This window comes from Pan troglodytes, chromosome 3 (assembly GCF_028858775.2).
Source record: "Pan troglodytes isolate AG18354 chromosome 3, NHGRI_mPanTro3-v2.0_pri, whole genome shotgun sequence".
Classification (NCBI taxonomy): domain Eukaryota; kingdom Metazoa; phylum Chordata; class Mammalia; order Primates; family Hominidae; genus Pan; species Pan troglodytes.
In genome coordinates, this window is record NC_072401.2 from 146,487,140 (window position 1) to 146,500,978 (window position 13,839).

A 13,839-nucleotide genomic window follows, 5' to 3' on the forward strand; every position below is an offset into this window, starting at 1 on the left:
TGAGCCAGATAGTCCCTTGTGTTTAAGTCATTCTCTGATATTATATTGGATTCCTTGGGCACATATATTAAAGTTTCCACAGCTGTCAACTGCTGCCTGAGCAAGATAAAAGGTACAAGTCAATCCAATCTCTAATATGCCATAATGTATCACATGCCACAGTTCAAATGCTTTAAAAGCCTAGGGAGGAAATAGTAATATGAACATAATAAATTAAATTCCACTTGACAAATATAAATTTTATATAAAATAAATCATATATACATAACTTTGTGACTATAATAGTTATAAGTATATAACTGAGTATGTATATATACATTTTTCCTCATAGATGGAAATGTCAAAAGATCATTTATATATGGAATAAGAAGGAGCTATGAAACTAGAAATTCTAGAAAATAGCCACTTCCAATACGTCCAATATCCTCACTCTGAGTAGGCTGTAACTTAAACCTACTATTACTGATTTATTTTGTTTTTTTGAAGAGAGTAGAAAAGAGAATTATTGTGACTTACAGGTAGATGATTTCCGTGTGGAATCTCTTTTATTCTTCCATTTGCACTTTTCTAATTTGTCTTTGCATCTGCTACCTTCAAAAGATAAAATGCTTGAAAATCCTAAACATAGATTTGACATGGACCAATCGCTACATACCAGAGATTATATACCCCATGAGACACTTCCTAAAATTCTGAATTGCTGGTTATCTTCTAGCAGCTCTCCAATGTTATCTGAAGCAGGACAGATTTCTTTGTCAGGTGTGATGGAGTGTGATGAAGATGAGCTTGTGTCCCAACAGCATTTGAAAATTGTATATGCAGTTATGCACTGCATAAAGACATTTGAGTCAACAATGGACCACATATACAATGGTGGTCCCATAAGATTATAACACCATATTTTTACAGTACCTTTTCTATGTTTACATGCACAGATGCTGACCATTGTATTAAGTTGCCTGCAATAGTCAGTAAAGTAACATGCTACACAGCTTTGCAGCCTAGGAGCAACAGGCCATACCACATAGCCTAGATGTGTAGTAGGCTCTACCATCTCAGAAGGTATCCCCATTGTTAAGCTATTCATGACTGTACCTTCTTGGAGGACTGAAACAGTGAGTAAACACGATTAAGGAGAAGAGAAAAGTTGAGCATCAGCATTCTGTTAATTGGAGTAAGTTTAAAGGAAAACCAAATCTGGAAAAGTAGAGGAAATTTTAATGAAAAGGGAGAATTCCTATTAGAATTGATACGTCCTTCGTTTATTGTGGCTGGTTTCATCCTCAGGGAATAGTGCAGGTCAGAAAAGCCAAAAGAGTGGATTACAAAATGAAACAAGATATTTTATGTCTTTTCCCAAACTAAGTTTAGTAGAAAAAACAAGTCAAGTTCAAGAGTAAGAATTTTATGAACGAAAAGAAAACTACCAAATTATTAGAAGTATTCTCAAATAGACTTGATCATGATCTCCATTTCCCTAGAAAAGAGAATGGGCTAAGTAACTTTTCAGGTTCTTTCTGGGATGTTTTCTGACACCAAATGAGAGGTTTACTCTCACGCCCACCAGTCCTCCCACACCAATTGTGCATCCAACAATTTGATTTAGTTCAATTCAATTCTGAAACTATCTGGACTTAGCTCAGACCACACAGGTTAAGGGCTCAGCCCCATAAGACTGCTCCTACTTCAAATACCAACCACAAATGGGATGCCCATGCTACCAAATTTCTGCCGAGCAGGCTACAAATTTGGGGGTTCTCATAATTTGCCTTCAGCCTTGGTAATTCACTAGAATGACTCATAGAACACAGGAAAGCACTTTTATTTACTATTACTGGTTTACTATGAAGGATACGACTCAGGAACAGCCAAATGGAAGAGAGGCATAAAACAAGATATTGGAAGGGGGTACTGTACAGAGCTCCCCTGCCCTCTCTGGGTGTGCCACTCTCTGTGAACCCTATTGTTTAGGGTCTTAAGGAGGTTTCATTACACAGACATGATTGATTGAATTACTGGCCATTGGTGATTGAACCCAACCTCCAACCTCTCTTGCTCCCTGGGGTTGTGGGGTAGGCTGAAAGTTCCAATTCTCTAATCACATGGTGGGTTCCTCTGGCTGCAAGCCCCCATCTTGAAGTTATCTAGAAGCCCACCAAAGTCAGCTTAGTAGTATAAAATCAGGTGTGATTAAAGCGGCTCCTTACAAATGAAAAAAAAAATGCACTCCTATCACTCAGGAAATTCCAAGAGTTTTAGAGGCTTTGTGCCAAGAACTGGAGACAAAGAACAAACTTTTTTTTTTTTTAATATATCACAGAAACAAATCATGCAGTCCTTCCCATAAGCTAACCCAGGGACCTCAGGGGATTGACTCCTGTTCTGAGACCAATTTAGACTTTTGGAACTATTGAAAAGCGATGCTTCTTATCTTTTCCAAGAGTTGTGAAGAAATCAGTGCTCTGCAATGTGTTTCACAGCTTATACACACAGCAAAATAACACAGTTTTAATCAACTTAAAATGCAAAGATTGTCCTCCAGTTAGTAGAAATGGTTTATATATATTTAATTTTACCTTCTCTGTATCTTGGAATCTCGTTTGACTAACTTGGGAGTTTTGATCTGAACTTAATTCATACGTGAAAGTTTCACATGTCCACATTTTATCAAATGGTCTTCTCTCTCCTTCTGCTCAATTCTGAAGGATAGTTTCACTTCGTTTTGAAGAATGTTGGTTATTCTTCCAATACTGACAGCTATGAGAAAGAGCTTGTTGTAACAGAGTGTACCTTAAGTATCTCCTTGTGAACTTATATATGAACTTCACTGGTCTCCTCTTTCAGTGCTCACAGGAGGGCATGGCCATGAAGACACAAGTCAGAAATGCTTGGGATCCTTTTTCAGAAACCGATTAAAATATTCATGTGGTAGGCAGAATAATGCCCCTCCCCAAATGATGTCCTTGTCCTTTCCCTAGAACTTGTGAATGTGTTACCTTATATGGCAAAGGGGAATTAAGGTTGCAATGGAATTAAGATTGCTAAACAGCACATAGGGAGATTATCCTGGATCATCTGGGTGGGCTCAGTGTAATCACAAATTCTTAAAAGTGGAAGAGGAAGACAAAGGAGGTCAGAGTGATGTGATATGAGAAGGATTCAACCCACCATTGCTGGCTTTGAAGATGGAAGAAAGAAGACACAAACTGAGAAATGCAGATGGCTTCCATAATTGGAAAATGAAAGAAAATGGATTATCTTCTAGCACCTCTAGAAAGAAACTTAGCTCTGCCAACATTTATTATAACCTGTGAGACCCATGTTGAACTCTAATCTACAAATTAAGATAAAAAATTTGTGTTATTTCAAGCCACAAAGTTTGTGGTAAATTTTCATAGCAGCAATAGAAAATGAATACAATCTGGTACTGTGTTCGAACTAACAGTTCTCAAACAAACCTGTTTTGCCATTTCTGATCAGCAAATAGTTCCAGTCTAAGACAAAGCATAGATTTGCATGAGAGGGTCCCATTTTAGTCCCAAGTCCTCTTTTTCCTCTTTTTCCTTTCATGATGCATATCAGCAAAACATAGGCAAGAAAATGACTGTTAATAAAAGAAATGTGAAAGCCTGCCTTAGAGCAAAAGTATATATCTTATAGGGAATTCAAAATACCACCACTCTATTCTTATATTAATTCTTAAAAATTCCTTGAGCATTAAGAGAGCAACAATTTTACCAGAGAGCTTCATTCATACCTGTGTGCTTGTGTCATGTACATAAAATAAATTACCAGATGGTCTTACTGTTTGTAGAAACTCTGCTTACTTCTTCATGTAATTTAGTTTTTATGTAATTAAGCTGTTTTTTTCTTTTTTTTTTTTTTTTAGCAAGTTTTAGAGTGGAGAAAGCTCAGGTGCCAATATATAAATTAATCTTTGTGTCAGAAGTTACCAAAAGTATTTATTTCTTATCTTTAATACTTGTTTTTTGACCATGCACATTTCTAACAGTGTAGCATTGTTCATCCTCCTCAAAAATCTCCAAGTATGATGGGAATGAAACAACTCAAAATTCAAAACTATACTTTGTTATGTGCTTCCATATACAAACTCATTGAGGGGAGGAATTTATTCTTATTGATTGTTTATCCCTAAGCACCAACACATTATATCCAACACATAATGGGTATTCAATAAGTATTTGTGGAATAAGTGTAAAATTAAAAAAAAAAAATAGTTGGCAGTAACAACTAATGTCTTGAACATAGTGTCACATTATTTAGTTTATGTTTCATGGCTTTCATAATATCATAGGGTCATGTTGTGGATGACTGAACTTGAAGTCAGCCACTTACCAAAAGGTCACTAAGAAAAATTATGTTTCCTAAAATGTACAAGTCAGTATTTCCTGAAGGACATTAGGGCAAATTTAAAGCAAAAACAGAAACCAGAAAAAATCTAACTGTAACCACATTAAAGTATGAAGAGAATGTTGTCTTTTAAATATCACAATGAAAGACGTTGTCCTATAATGGCTGTTAAAAAAGAAAAAATAGGGCCGAGTGTGGTGGCTCATGCCTGTAATACCCACACTGTCAGAAACCAAGGCAAGAGATTCGCTTGAGCCCAGAAGTTCAAGGCTGCAGTGAGCCATGATTGTGACACTGCACTCCAGCCAGGGTGATAGAGTGAAACCATGTATAAAAAAAGAAAAGAAAAAAATACTTTCTGTTATAATCATTTTATGATTATCTCTTCTTTCAAATGGATACTTAATTATTCAAAGAAGAGGAATATTCTTAATTGGTTAGAACTTGGATCTGTTCACCAGGGAAGAATTTATCCCAAAGCTGCAACACTAGGTCTGATGTTGTATTTACATTAAAGTATCAGTACTCTTCATTTTGGGGTTGTCTATTTTCTGTGGACCCTGTGAAATTGCTTTTAAGAGCTGACTGATAACTAGAATGGCAGATAGTTAAACACTTATTAAAAGCGCCTGAAGAGGGTTTTATTATTTCCTCTGAAACAAGTTAGTCTGCAGGTTCCAAATTGCGGGAACATTATTTTCAAATCATTCAACACTCCAAATTTGAGCAGTCATTTGTGCTTGCTGTCCAGTAGGGCTGTCCAGAAGTTGATGTAGCATTGAAGAGCTGAGCAAAGGGGAAGAGGGGGTCTTGTGGCAGCCTATGAAGCTTGGATGAGGTTCAAGTCAGTAAGTTGTTTTTTTTTTAAAGCATTACCAAACTGAGGAAACCCTAAATTCTTGTTTGTAAATTACTTGTTGCCCTTTTAGCTTTCAGTTTGGTTCTAGCAATGCTGTCTGTGCATTCCCAGAAGCACAATATACAAAGTGCTCAGTGCTAATAATGAAGTACAATTATAATGTGAATATTTAGACAAATCACTGCTTTTCACATGGGTAAGGATAAACATTTTGGACATTGGTTAACAGTTTTTAAAAGTATAATGTTAGGGCTAGGCACAGTGGCTCACACCTGTAATTCCAGCACTTTGGGAGGCCGAGGAGGGCGGATCACCTGAGGTCAGGAGTTCAAGACCAGCCTGGCCAACATGGTGAAACCCTGTCTCTGCTAAAATTCAAAATTAGCTGGGCATGGTGCGAGTGCCTGTAATCCCAAGTACCCGGGAGGCTGAGGCAGGAGAATCACTTGCACCCAGGAGACGGAGATTGCAGTGAGCCGAGATTGCGCCATTACACTCCAGCCTGGGCAAAAAGAATGAAACTCCATCTCAGAAAAAAAAAAAAAAAAAAAAAAAAAAAGGGATAATGTTAGAAATCAGTGTCTTTTTGAAAGGCAAGACTGCCTGAATCACGACTCTTCCATTTGCCATTCTATTAATATGTTTTTCTCCCTTTTTAGCCAGCTTGGCTCAACTAATCACTAGAAGCTCAAGAATAAAATAAAAACTCCCCAGATGCTCCCTAGACTCAGTTCAATAATTGACATTTCTGGAAGGAGTGTATGATTTTGATTCCATATTCTCTGAGCCATAAAACCACACATAATGAAGGGGTAGGATGAGAAGAGGTTAGAAGGAGAGCAGTTAGTAACATTGGCACCAGGGCTTTGTTTTTTTCTACTGAGCCTCTAAAGCTGGGTTATCGGATTTGGAAATAGAGTGAAGAGAAGGGAGTCTTTGGGCTAGGGGATCAGACCAACAGAATGGGGCTTTGAACACACACAGTCAGAGCTGGGACAAAGGGGACTAAGATAATAGAAGGAAGTACAGGAGGCTGGGAGGTCTGGTCTGCTGGCCAGTCCCGGCTCCAGGCACCAACGTCCAGGCTCTCGGGCTAGGACGGTGTCCTGGTGAAGACTACAGCTGAAGCAACCTTAAATATCTGGTGGTGTTTCTGATGGTGTGGCCTCTAACTGACCCTGGTCTAAAATTAACCCTTCAGTGCCCAGTCAACATATTTCTTCATAAGACCTTGAAAAATGACCCAGACCTTACAGATAGGTTTGCATTTGAGAGTTAAATCATAATTTGTCAGTAATATATTTTAATTAAGTAGACAACATAATTCTGAAGTCTAATTCAAGTGAAATGTGAGCTCTCAATACATTAATCTCCTGGCACACTGTGGCACACCAGGGGTATATCTGTCCTTTCTAATTTCTGAATATTTAGGAATCCTGTTATATAATTTTAAAATCTAGATTCAAGAAAATCTAGGATATTTATATAATACATTAAATTGTTTTCATCAGTGTAGTTATGAAAGTGAGTATTTCTCTGAAATGACTTAAGAGTAGTCAAATTTCTAAACTACTTTGCACCTGGAAGTTGACCCAAAAATGAGATCATATGTAATGATTAATCAATTGTAAATCCTATTACCTGAAAATGTCAGAATTACTGACTTTTTTTAAATTGCTTTTTTGATTTATTTCTCTGTCATTCACATGTCTCATTCTGTTTCCATATTTGGCACTTTAGTAAATGTCAAAAATGCCCCCAAAGTCATTTATGTGATAGATGGTATCTCTAAAGTGAACAATTGTCTTCTATCACTTGTGGATTTGTTTAAATCTCTTTTCCCATCTGTCTTTCTACAGTGCCTTAATTCTACATTCTTAATTCCTGAGAAGCAACCAGCACAGTTTTGAAGCATGTTGCTATCCAATTCAAATTGTATTTCTGATGATTTGATTAAAAACTACAAAGAACTACTTTCAACAAAAGCTGCTTATAGTGGAACACAAACATTTGTGAGGCAGGCATGCAGTACTTAACCTGCACTCACAGCTTTAGGGGGAAATATATTTGAGGGAGGAATTAATCACAAACGAAATCCCACCCTCGGGCCTCGTTAGACAATCCGTCAAGGAGGTTCAAATGTGCAGTGGCTTCTCTACAGTCAAATTGTACTTACATATCCTAGCTTCCAGTGTCTCAGAAGAAAGCCAAAAGATTTGTATTTAATGAAGATTTAAGCAGAAAAACAGCACCAGCAAGTCAATATTAAACTCACCAGAACAAGATAATCTGAAAAACAGAGAGTCATTCATATATCGGTCATTAGAGTTTTACCTTTATGATTAAAATTAAAATTATGCATATTGTGATGTGGAGGAAACTTGACTTTTTGACATTTAAATAATGACTTGGTCGTTCTGTGTATTTGCAGCCATTTTAATATTTGTATGCTCTGAAAGTTTGGATATTCTACTTTGGGTGATCTATATCTAAAAACAGTTTTCTCTAAGCCAGGAAACAAATCAATGTTTATTAAAAGTAAACTTTTCTGCCTAAACCTTTCAATTCTGTACTCCATGTAAAATAAGAACTACAAACAGTTCTATGCTTTGCTAGTAACATATACTATTGTGTGGGGGACAAAAACATGAGAGTGCTTCCATGACTGAACATGACCTTGTGAAGAGGTTGCAGTATTAGAGATTTTTTTTTCTCTGCTAACACTTGAGAAGGAATAACTTCTCATAGCTTTTTGCCATACGCTATGTCGTGATGTTTAATGGAATAAATAAGGTGATGTGCCATCAGCAGTTGCAGCCTTCAATTTCTATGCCATGTTTTTCTCCGAAAAAGTGCTTCCTGGCTTTACTAGTATGTGAACTTTAAGGCTCTGATCTAGATAATTTTAGATACTTTGATTTCATTATAGAAATTCCTAGACTATTTGTGGGATAAAACAAAGGCTAAGACCATATTGAATTTCAACAAGTTGAATTAGCAGAAAATGAAGATAAAATGCCTTTCTATTTAAGAACATGAAGATGTTTTAATTGTTATAGCATTTGGCATGCCTAATGTATACAATCCTTGACATTCATATAATAACACAAGAAAGTTGTTTGGGATTTTTCTTTAATTTCCTAGTGTCCCCTTTCCTCTCTAGCATTTCTCCCACTCCTTCCCCAGCCGTGGCCTTTAGGCATCCTCTGGCTGCTTCATCCTTCTGTAAAGAAAAACCCTATGCAGCGAAGGGATTCATGTAAAACTGCCTCATTTCTAGATAGATAGGCAAGGCTGCCTATTACCTAGCTATGATGAACAGACCACCATCGTTGTGACAACTGATGTAGATGCCTCCAGGGTAAAGCAAAGGTTTACATATTACACAAGCAATTTAACTGTTTTCTAAACATATTGCCAAGACAGTGGGAGTTGGCAGCCCACACTGTGTTTTAGGTTTTGGAGACTTGGATTAGAAGTGACTGTTGATTATGAACCTTTTTATTTGTCTTCTATGAACTACAAGCAACCTAGTAACCCGGGAAAGAATTCTTCACAGCACTTAAACTTGTCTTCCTAGTGTCCCAAGATTACATACACAAATCACTTGACAAAAGTGGTGTAAGACTCTTGCGCATAGATAACCACACAAGACAATTGTCTTGTTCTAACCCTTAAAGAGTTCCACAAAGTGAAATGTTTTATAATCCTTTTTTGTGCAGTAGGCAAGGAAGAAAAGAAAGGAGGTTGGGCAAAGATTATCCAAAAGAAAGAAAGAGACTCTTTTGGGGTTCCAGTTGAAACACAATAAAGAACATAATTAACTTTACAATTCTTTGTGTTTTTCCTTTGACTGCAGGGAGGAGATGAAAGAGGACTGCTAAGCCTCGCATTCCATCCCAATTACAAGAAAAATGGAAAGTTGTATGTGTCCTATACCACCAACCAAGAACGGTGGGCTATCGGGCCTCATGACCACATTCTTAGGGTTGTGGAATACACAGTATCCAGGTATCACTAAAAGGCATCGAAGCATAGAAATTTCTCATCTTATTTTCTCATCATCTTTTCATAAGTTTTTTTATTTAGAAGTTGCAAATAAGTAACCATAAGGTGGCAATAATTAAATCATTACCTCCATCTTGCTGAAAACTCCACATGTGTCTTTAAGAGAAATGGAGAACAACAATGGTTTTGACATTTTTCCTCAATTATCTCTCAACTTAAAGGCTACTTCTGAAACTTGGAAAATAATGTGATTTTCCAGCAATTTCTGTTAGCTCCATTTCAAATATATGTTTCCTTATTTACTATGTGCCAGGAGTTTTTTTTTCATTTATATACTATTTACTTTCTGATGGACTCATCTTAAATCTTTTAACAGTCATGGTATTGTTTTCTTCCCACAATGTAGAAAAAATCCACACCAAGTTGATTTGAGAACAGCCAGAGTCTTTCTTGAAGTTGCAGAACTCCACAGAAAGCATCTGGGAGGACAACTGCTCTTTGGCCCTGACGGCTTTTTGTACATCATTCTCGGTGATGGGATGATTACACTGGATGATATGGAAGAAATGGATGGGTTAAGGTAAAAGGCTGATCACAGATGGGTTCCTCTCAAGGTTAAAATAGTTTAAGTGCCAGAAGAAAAGGTGGGCACCAGTGAATTAAGAACCATCTTTGAATGGTCACCTTGGTTAAATACTTAACTTTTGTCATCAGTGTCTGCATTTATGAAATGAAGAGGAATTCACTAATATGCTACGTGATCTTTTGTTTGTCATGAAAAGAGTTACTGTTGTGTAGTTCTCTGTTCCAGGGCTGCCTCTGCTCCACATAGCACTGAGAAGCAGTGGCCCTGTACAACCATACTGCCTCTCAACACTGTGTAATAGGCTAACATTGCCCAGCGAACCTTCCTGGGAGATATAGAATACATAGGTTTAGGCTGACAAAAATTAAGAGAACAGAGGCAAAAAAAAAAAAAAAAAAAAAAAAAGGCAGTGTACTACTGATGCCACAGTCCTCAGCCACCATCACACAGTGTCTTGGTTCAGTCGCTTGTCTGGAACGGCCCAGTTTCATTTTCCACAATAAGGAATTTATTTTATTTAATTATTCCTTTATTTATTCAGACAAGGTCTCACTCTATTGCTCAGGCCAGCATGTAGCAGCACCATTATGGCTCACTGTGGCTTCAAACCCCTGGGCTCAAGAGATCCGCCTGGCCGCATGCCACCACATCTGGCTCATTTTAAAATTTTTTGTAGAGATGGAGTCTCACTATGTTGCCAGGCTGGCCTTGAACTCTTGGCATTAAACAATCCTCTCACCTTGGCTTCCCAAAGTGCTGGGATTACAGATGTGAGCCACTGCATCCAGCCACTTTAATATTTTATTTCAACTAAGGGGATGATTTTTTCATCAATAGAGCAACCTCACCATATTTAATATAGGTGAAATATATAATGAAAATGTAAAACACATATTCTGTCCCCCAATTTCTCAGTGATTTCACAGGCTCAGTGCTACGGCTGGATGTGGACACAGACATGTGCAACGTGCCTTATTCCATACCAAGGAGCAACCCACACTTCAACAGCACCAACCAGCCCCCCGAAGTGTTTGCTCATGGGCTCCACGATCCAGGCAGGTGAGAACACAAGTCTGTCTTCTCACTGGCTTTTAAGCCAGGCGGGGATCCGAGAACTGGGAAAATATAGCATAGAGCATATACCATCACAGAGCAGCCAAAGGTAGTATCTAAGGCCATGCCTCTAAAGTCACAACAGGTCATTACTCAAGTGAGTATTTAGCACTCTGTCTTCTATTACTGTGAGAAGCAGATTGAGAAGGCAGATTAGACAACGAAAAGGACAAATTCATGGAGAAAATTTCACCTTAAAATGTGGAGAGGTTATTATCAGATAAACAATTGGACTAGTATAATGACAAAGACTTTAATCTGAACAGTTTAGAGAGATCAACTTTTTGATTTGTCTCCTTAAATCCCACTAAGTCTTAAGTTCTTTATATACTACATGGGGGTGATAATAACTGCCTTGCTATGATTAAATAAAAATCTGTAAGTAAAGTACCAAATAGTGTGTCTGACTCCTGGTAGGTTTTAAATGAATTGCAATTCTTGTTATCATAGCTTCACTTAAATATGATGCTGCAGTGTTAATTTGCAAGGAGTTGAGCTAAATATTAACTTTTATTTCACTTTGAAAACATTGCAAATACTAAAGGACTCCATATTAACTGTTGGTACTACCATGAACCAAAACAAAGGAAAACTAAAAAGTATGTAGAGTGAGAAATTTGGGGTACATTTTGTAAAAATGCTATGAAGTATAATACAGCAATTCAGTAACGAAAGCTTCATCCAGTCTACGGTCTATTATTCATACTCAGGGATATCTGGCCACATCCATTTATTCACTAAGTAGGTTATTATTACCATTTAATGTTTATTGAGTGTTCACTATGTGCAAGGTGAATATTTCTCAAACTTTTTATTTTTATAATCCCTCATGCCCTTCATCTCCCCTCCATCAAACCCAAGTCTACAGTTCATTTCCTTTTTGGCATCTCAGCAGATCTTAAAATCTGTGAGACAGGGAATACTTAAGGTGGGTTCAGGATGTGGAGGAAACTGTCACATTCCATTCCTAGAGCTCAGAACTCACAGATACCACCACAAAGCAACACTTTGAAGTCAGGCAGCCTGAGTCACCACAATCCCACTGGAGCTTTCTCACAACCTTCCTGGGGGTCCTGAACCTCAATGCAAAAACATGGGATGAGGTGCTTTACAGACCAGATGTGTGGCAAGATGCCTGTGCTGCGGAGCCTCCCCACCTCTGGCAGCAGAGGGCTGAAGGAAAAGTTGGTGTTTATATTCCACCTCCCTCCAAAAGTATTCTAAGCAGAAGACGATTTAATAAAGCAGAAAGAAAACTAAATTAATTATTGGCTAAAAATAAAGGGAACTTTTATTAAGCACTTGCTGTGGGGTGCTGAACTAAGTATCTTGTGTACTTTATCTCCTCTCTGCTTCTCAGCAAGGCTCACCATCAGCCCCACTTCTCCCACTCCCCTTTTATTAATAGACTAGTTAAAGGACAGTGATAGATGCACAGCAAAATTGAGAAAAAGGTATAGACATTTTTACATTACCCTTACCTCCACACATGCATAGTCTCTCCCATTATGATCATCCCCCATAGAGAAACATTTGTTATAGTTGATGAACTGACATTGACACGTCATAATCACCCAGAGCCCATGGTTTACATTAGGGTTCACTCTTGGTGTTGTGAATTCTGTAGGTTTAGACAAATGGATAATGACATGTATCCACCATTATAGTATCACCCAGAGAGTTTCACTGGCAGGGCCCTTTTTCACATGAGAAACTGAAGGTTACAAGGGTCAAGCAGTTCTTAGTGGACCTGGTATTCAGCCAGAGCCATAGCTCCAAGCCCCCAGCAACTCTACCTGGCCTGCTTTCCAGATTTGCTGTTTCTTGTTGGAAACAAGTCAAACCTCTTTTTCTCATAGTTTCTCTATCTTCAAAGAAAGGTAATAGAGGAAAATGTTCTCTCCACTATGGATTTAGTTCCACCTTAAGTCACAGCATGACTGTATCATGATCCCTGCCAGGCATTGTCTTCTGTGAATCATTGAACTAGAGAGGACAATAAAGGGACTGTTGCCACAGAACAACTAACCCATCTTTGGTAGGTCAGGCTTATGGTTTCCCTATCATGAATGAGATCATCGGGAGCCAAGAGTTTATGTTTTGTTTTTTGTTTGTTCTTTTATAATTGCTACATGACTCTTACGTCTCTTAAGAACCAGCACCAACTCTCAATTTTTTATTTTATTTTTAAAATTTCTTTATTAGCTCCAATGGTTTCATTTTGTTTTTAAGTAATTAATATATTTTGTTGGCCTAGAACAGTGATTCTCAATGGGATAATTTTACCCCCAGGGGACATTTGGCTATGTCTGGGAACATTTTTGGTTTTCACAATTAGAGTGTGATGGGGGTGAGGGAGTGATGCTACTGGCATTTTGCCTGTAGAGGCCAGAGATGCTGCTAAACACCCTACAGTTGGCAGCACAGCCTCCCCAGACAAAAAATTACCTGGCCCAAAATGTCAGCAGTGCCAAGATTGAGAAACCTAAAAACAATGCAAGCCTGTTTTCCACACTTTTGATAACTTCCAAAATTGTATTATATAACTTCATTCTTCCCCCAACCCAAGCTCCTCATACCCAGTCCCTCAGTGATTGAAACATTCCACAAACCTTGAACCCCTCTTATATTCCTGGCTTTGAACCAGATAACAGGAAGATAGTGATGAAGTTGCAAGTCCTGCCTCCCCTTATGGAGCTTCCTGTCAGTGGCTTAAGTCACAGAGATACTCTGGCCCCCAGATTAGGGATGGAAAACATGAAAACAGAGTCAACGTAAAAGACCTCGATGTTTGTAGGGACCAGCTTTACTATATTCCTGGAATTAAAGCACATGTTTTCCTGTGTTAGAGCAGCCTAACTTTTAGAATGCAGCAATTTCACGTAAGAAACCCAAAATTAAT

The 13,839-nt window shown here is 38.0% G+C and overlaps 1 protein-coding gene across 2 annotated transcripts in view; it reads left to right on the top strand.

Moving 5' to 3' along the window:
* The window catches only part of HHIP (hedgehog interacting protein), a 94,754-nt gene that overhangs the window by 51,380 nt on the left and 29,535 nt on the right, over positions 1–13,839 (top strand). For both annotated transcript variants that reach the window (XM_009448363.5, XM_001146476.7), the window contains exons 5-7: positions 9,090–9,241; positions 9,645–9,818; positions 10,740–10,883. In XM_009448363.5, the coding sequence (XP_009446638.1) occupies positions 9,090–9,241; positions 9,645–9,818; positions 10,740–10,883 (470 nt within the window). The remainder of the gene's footprint in view (positions 1–9,089; positions 9,242–9,644; positions 9,819–10,739; positions 10,884–13,839) is intronic.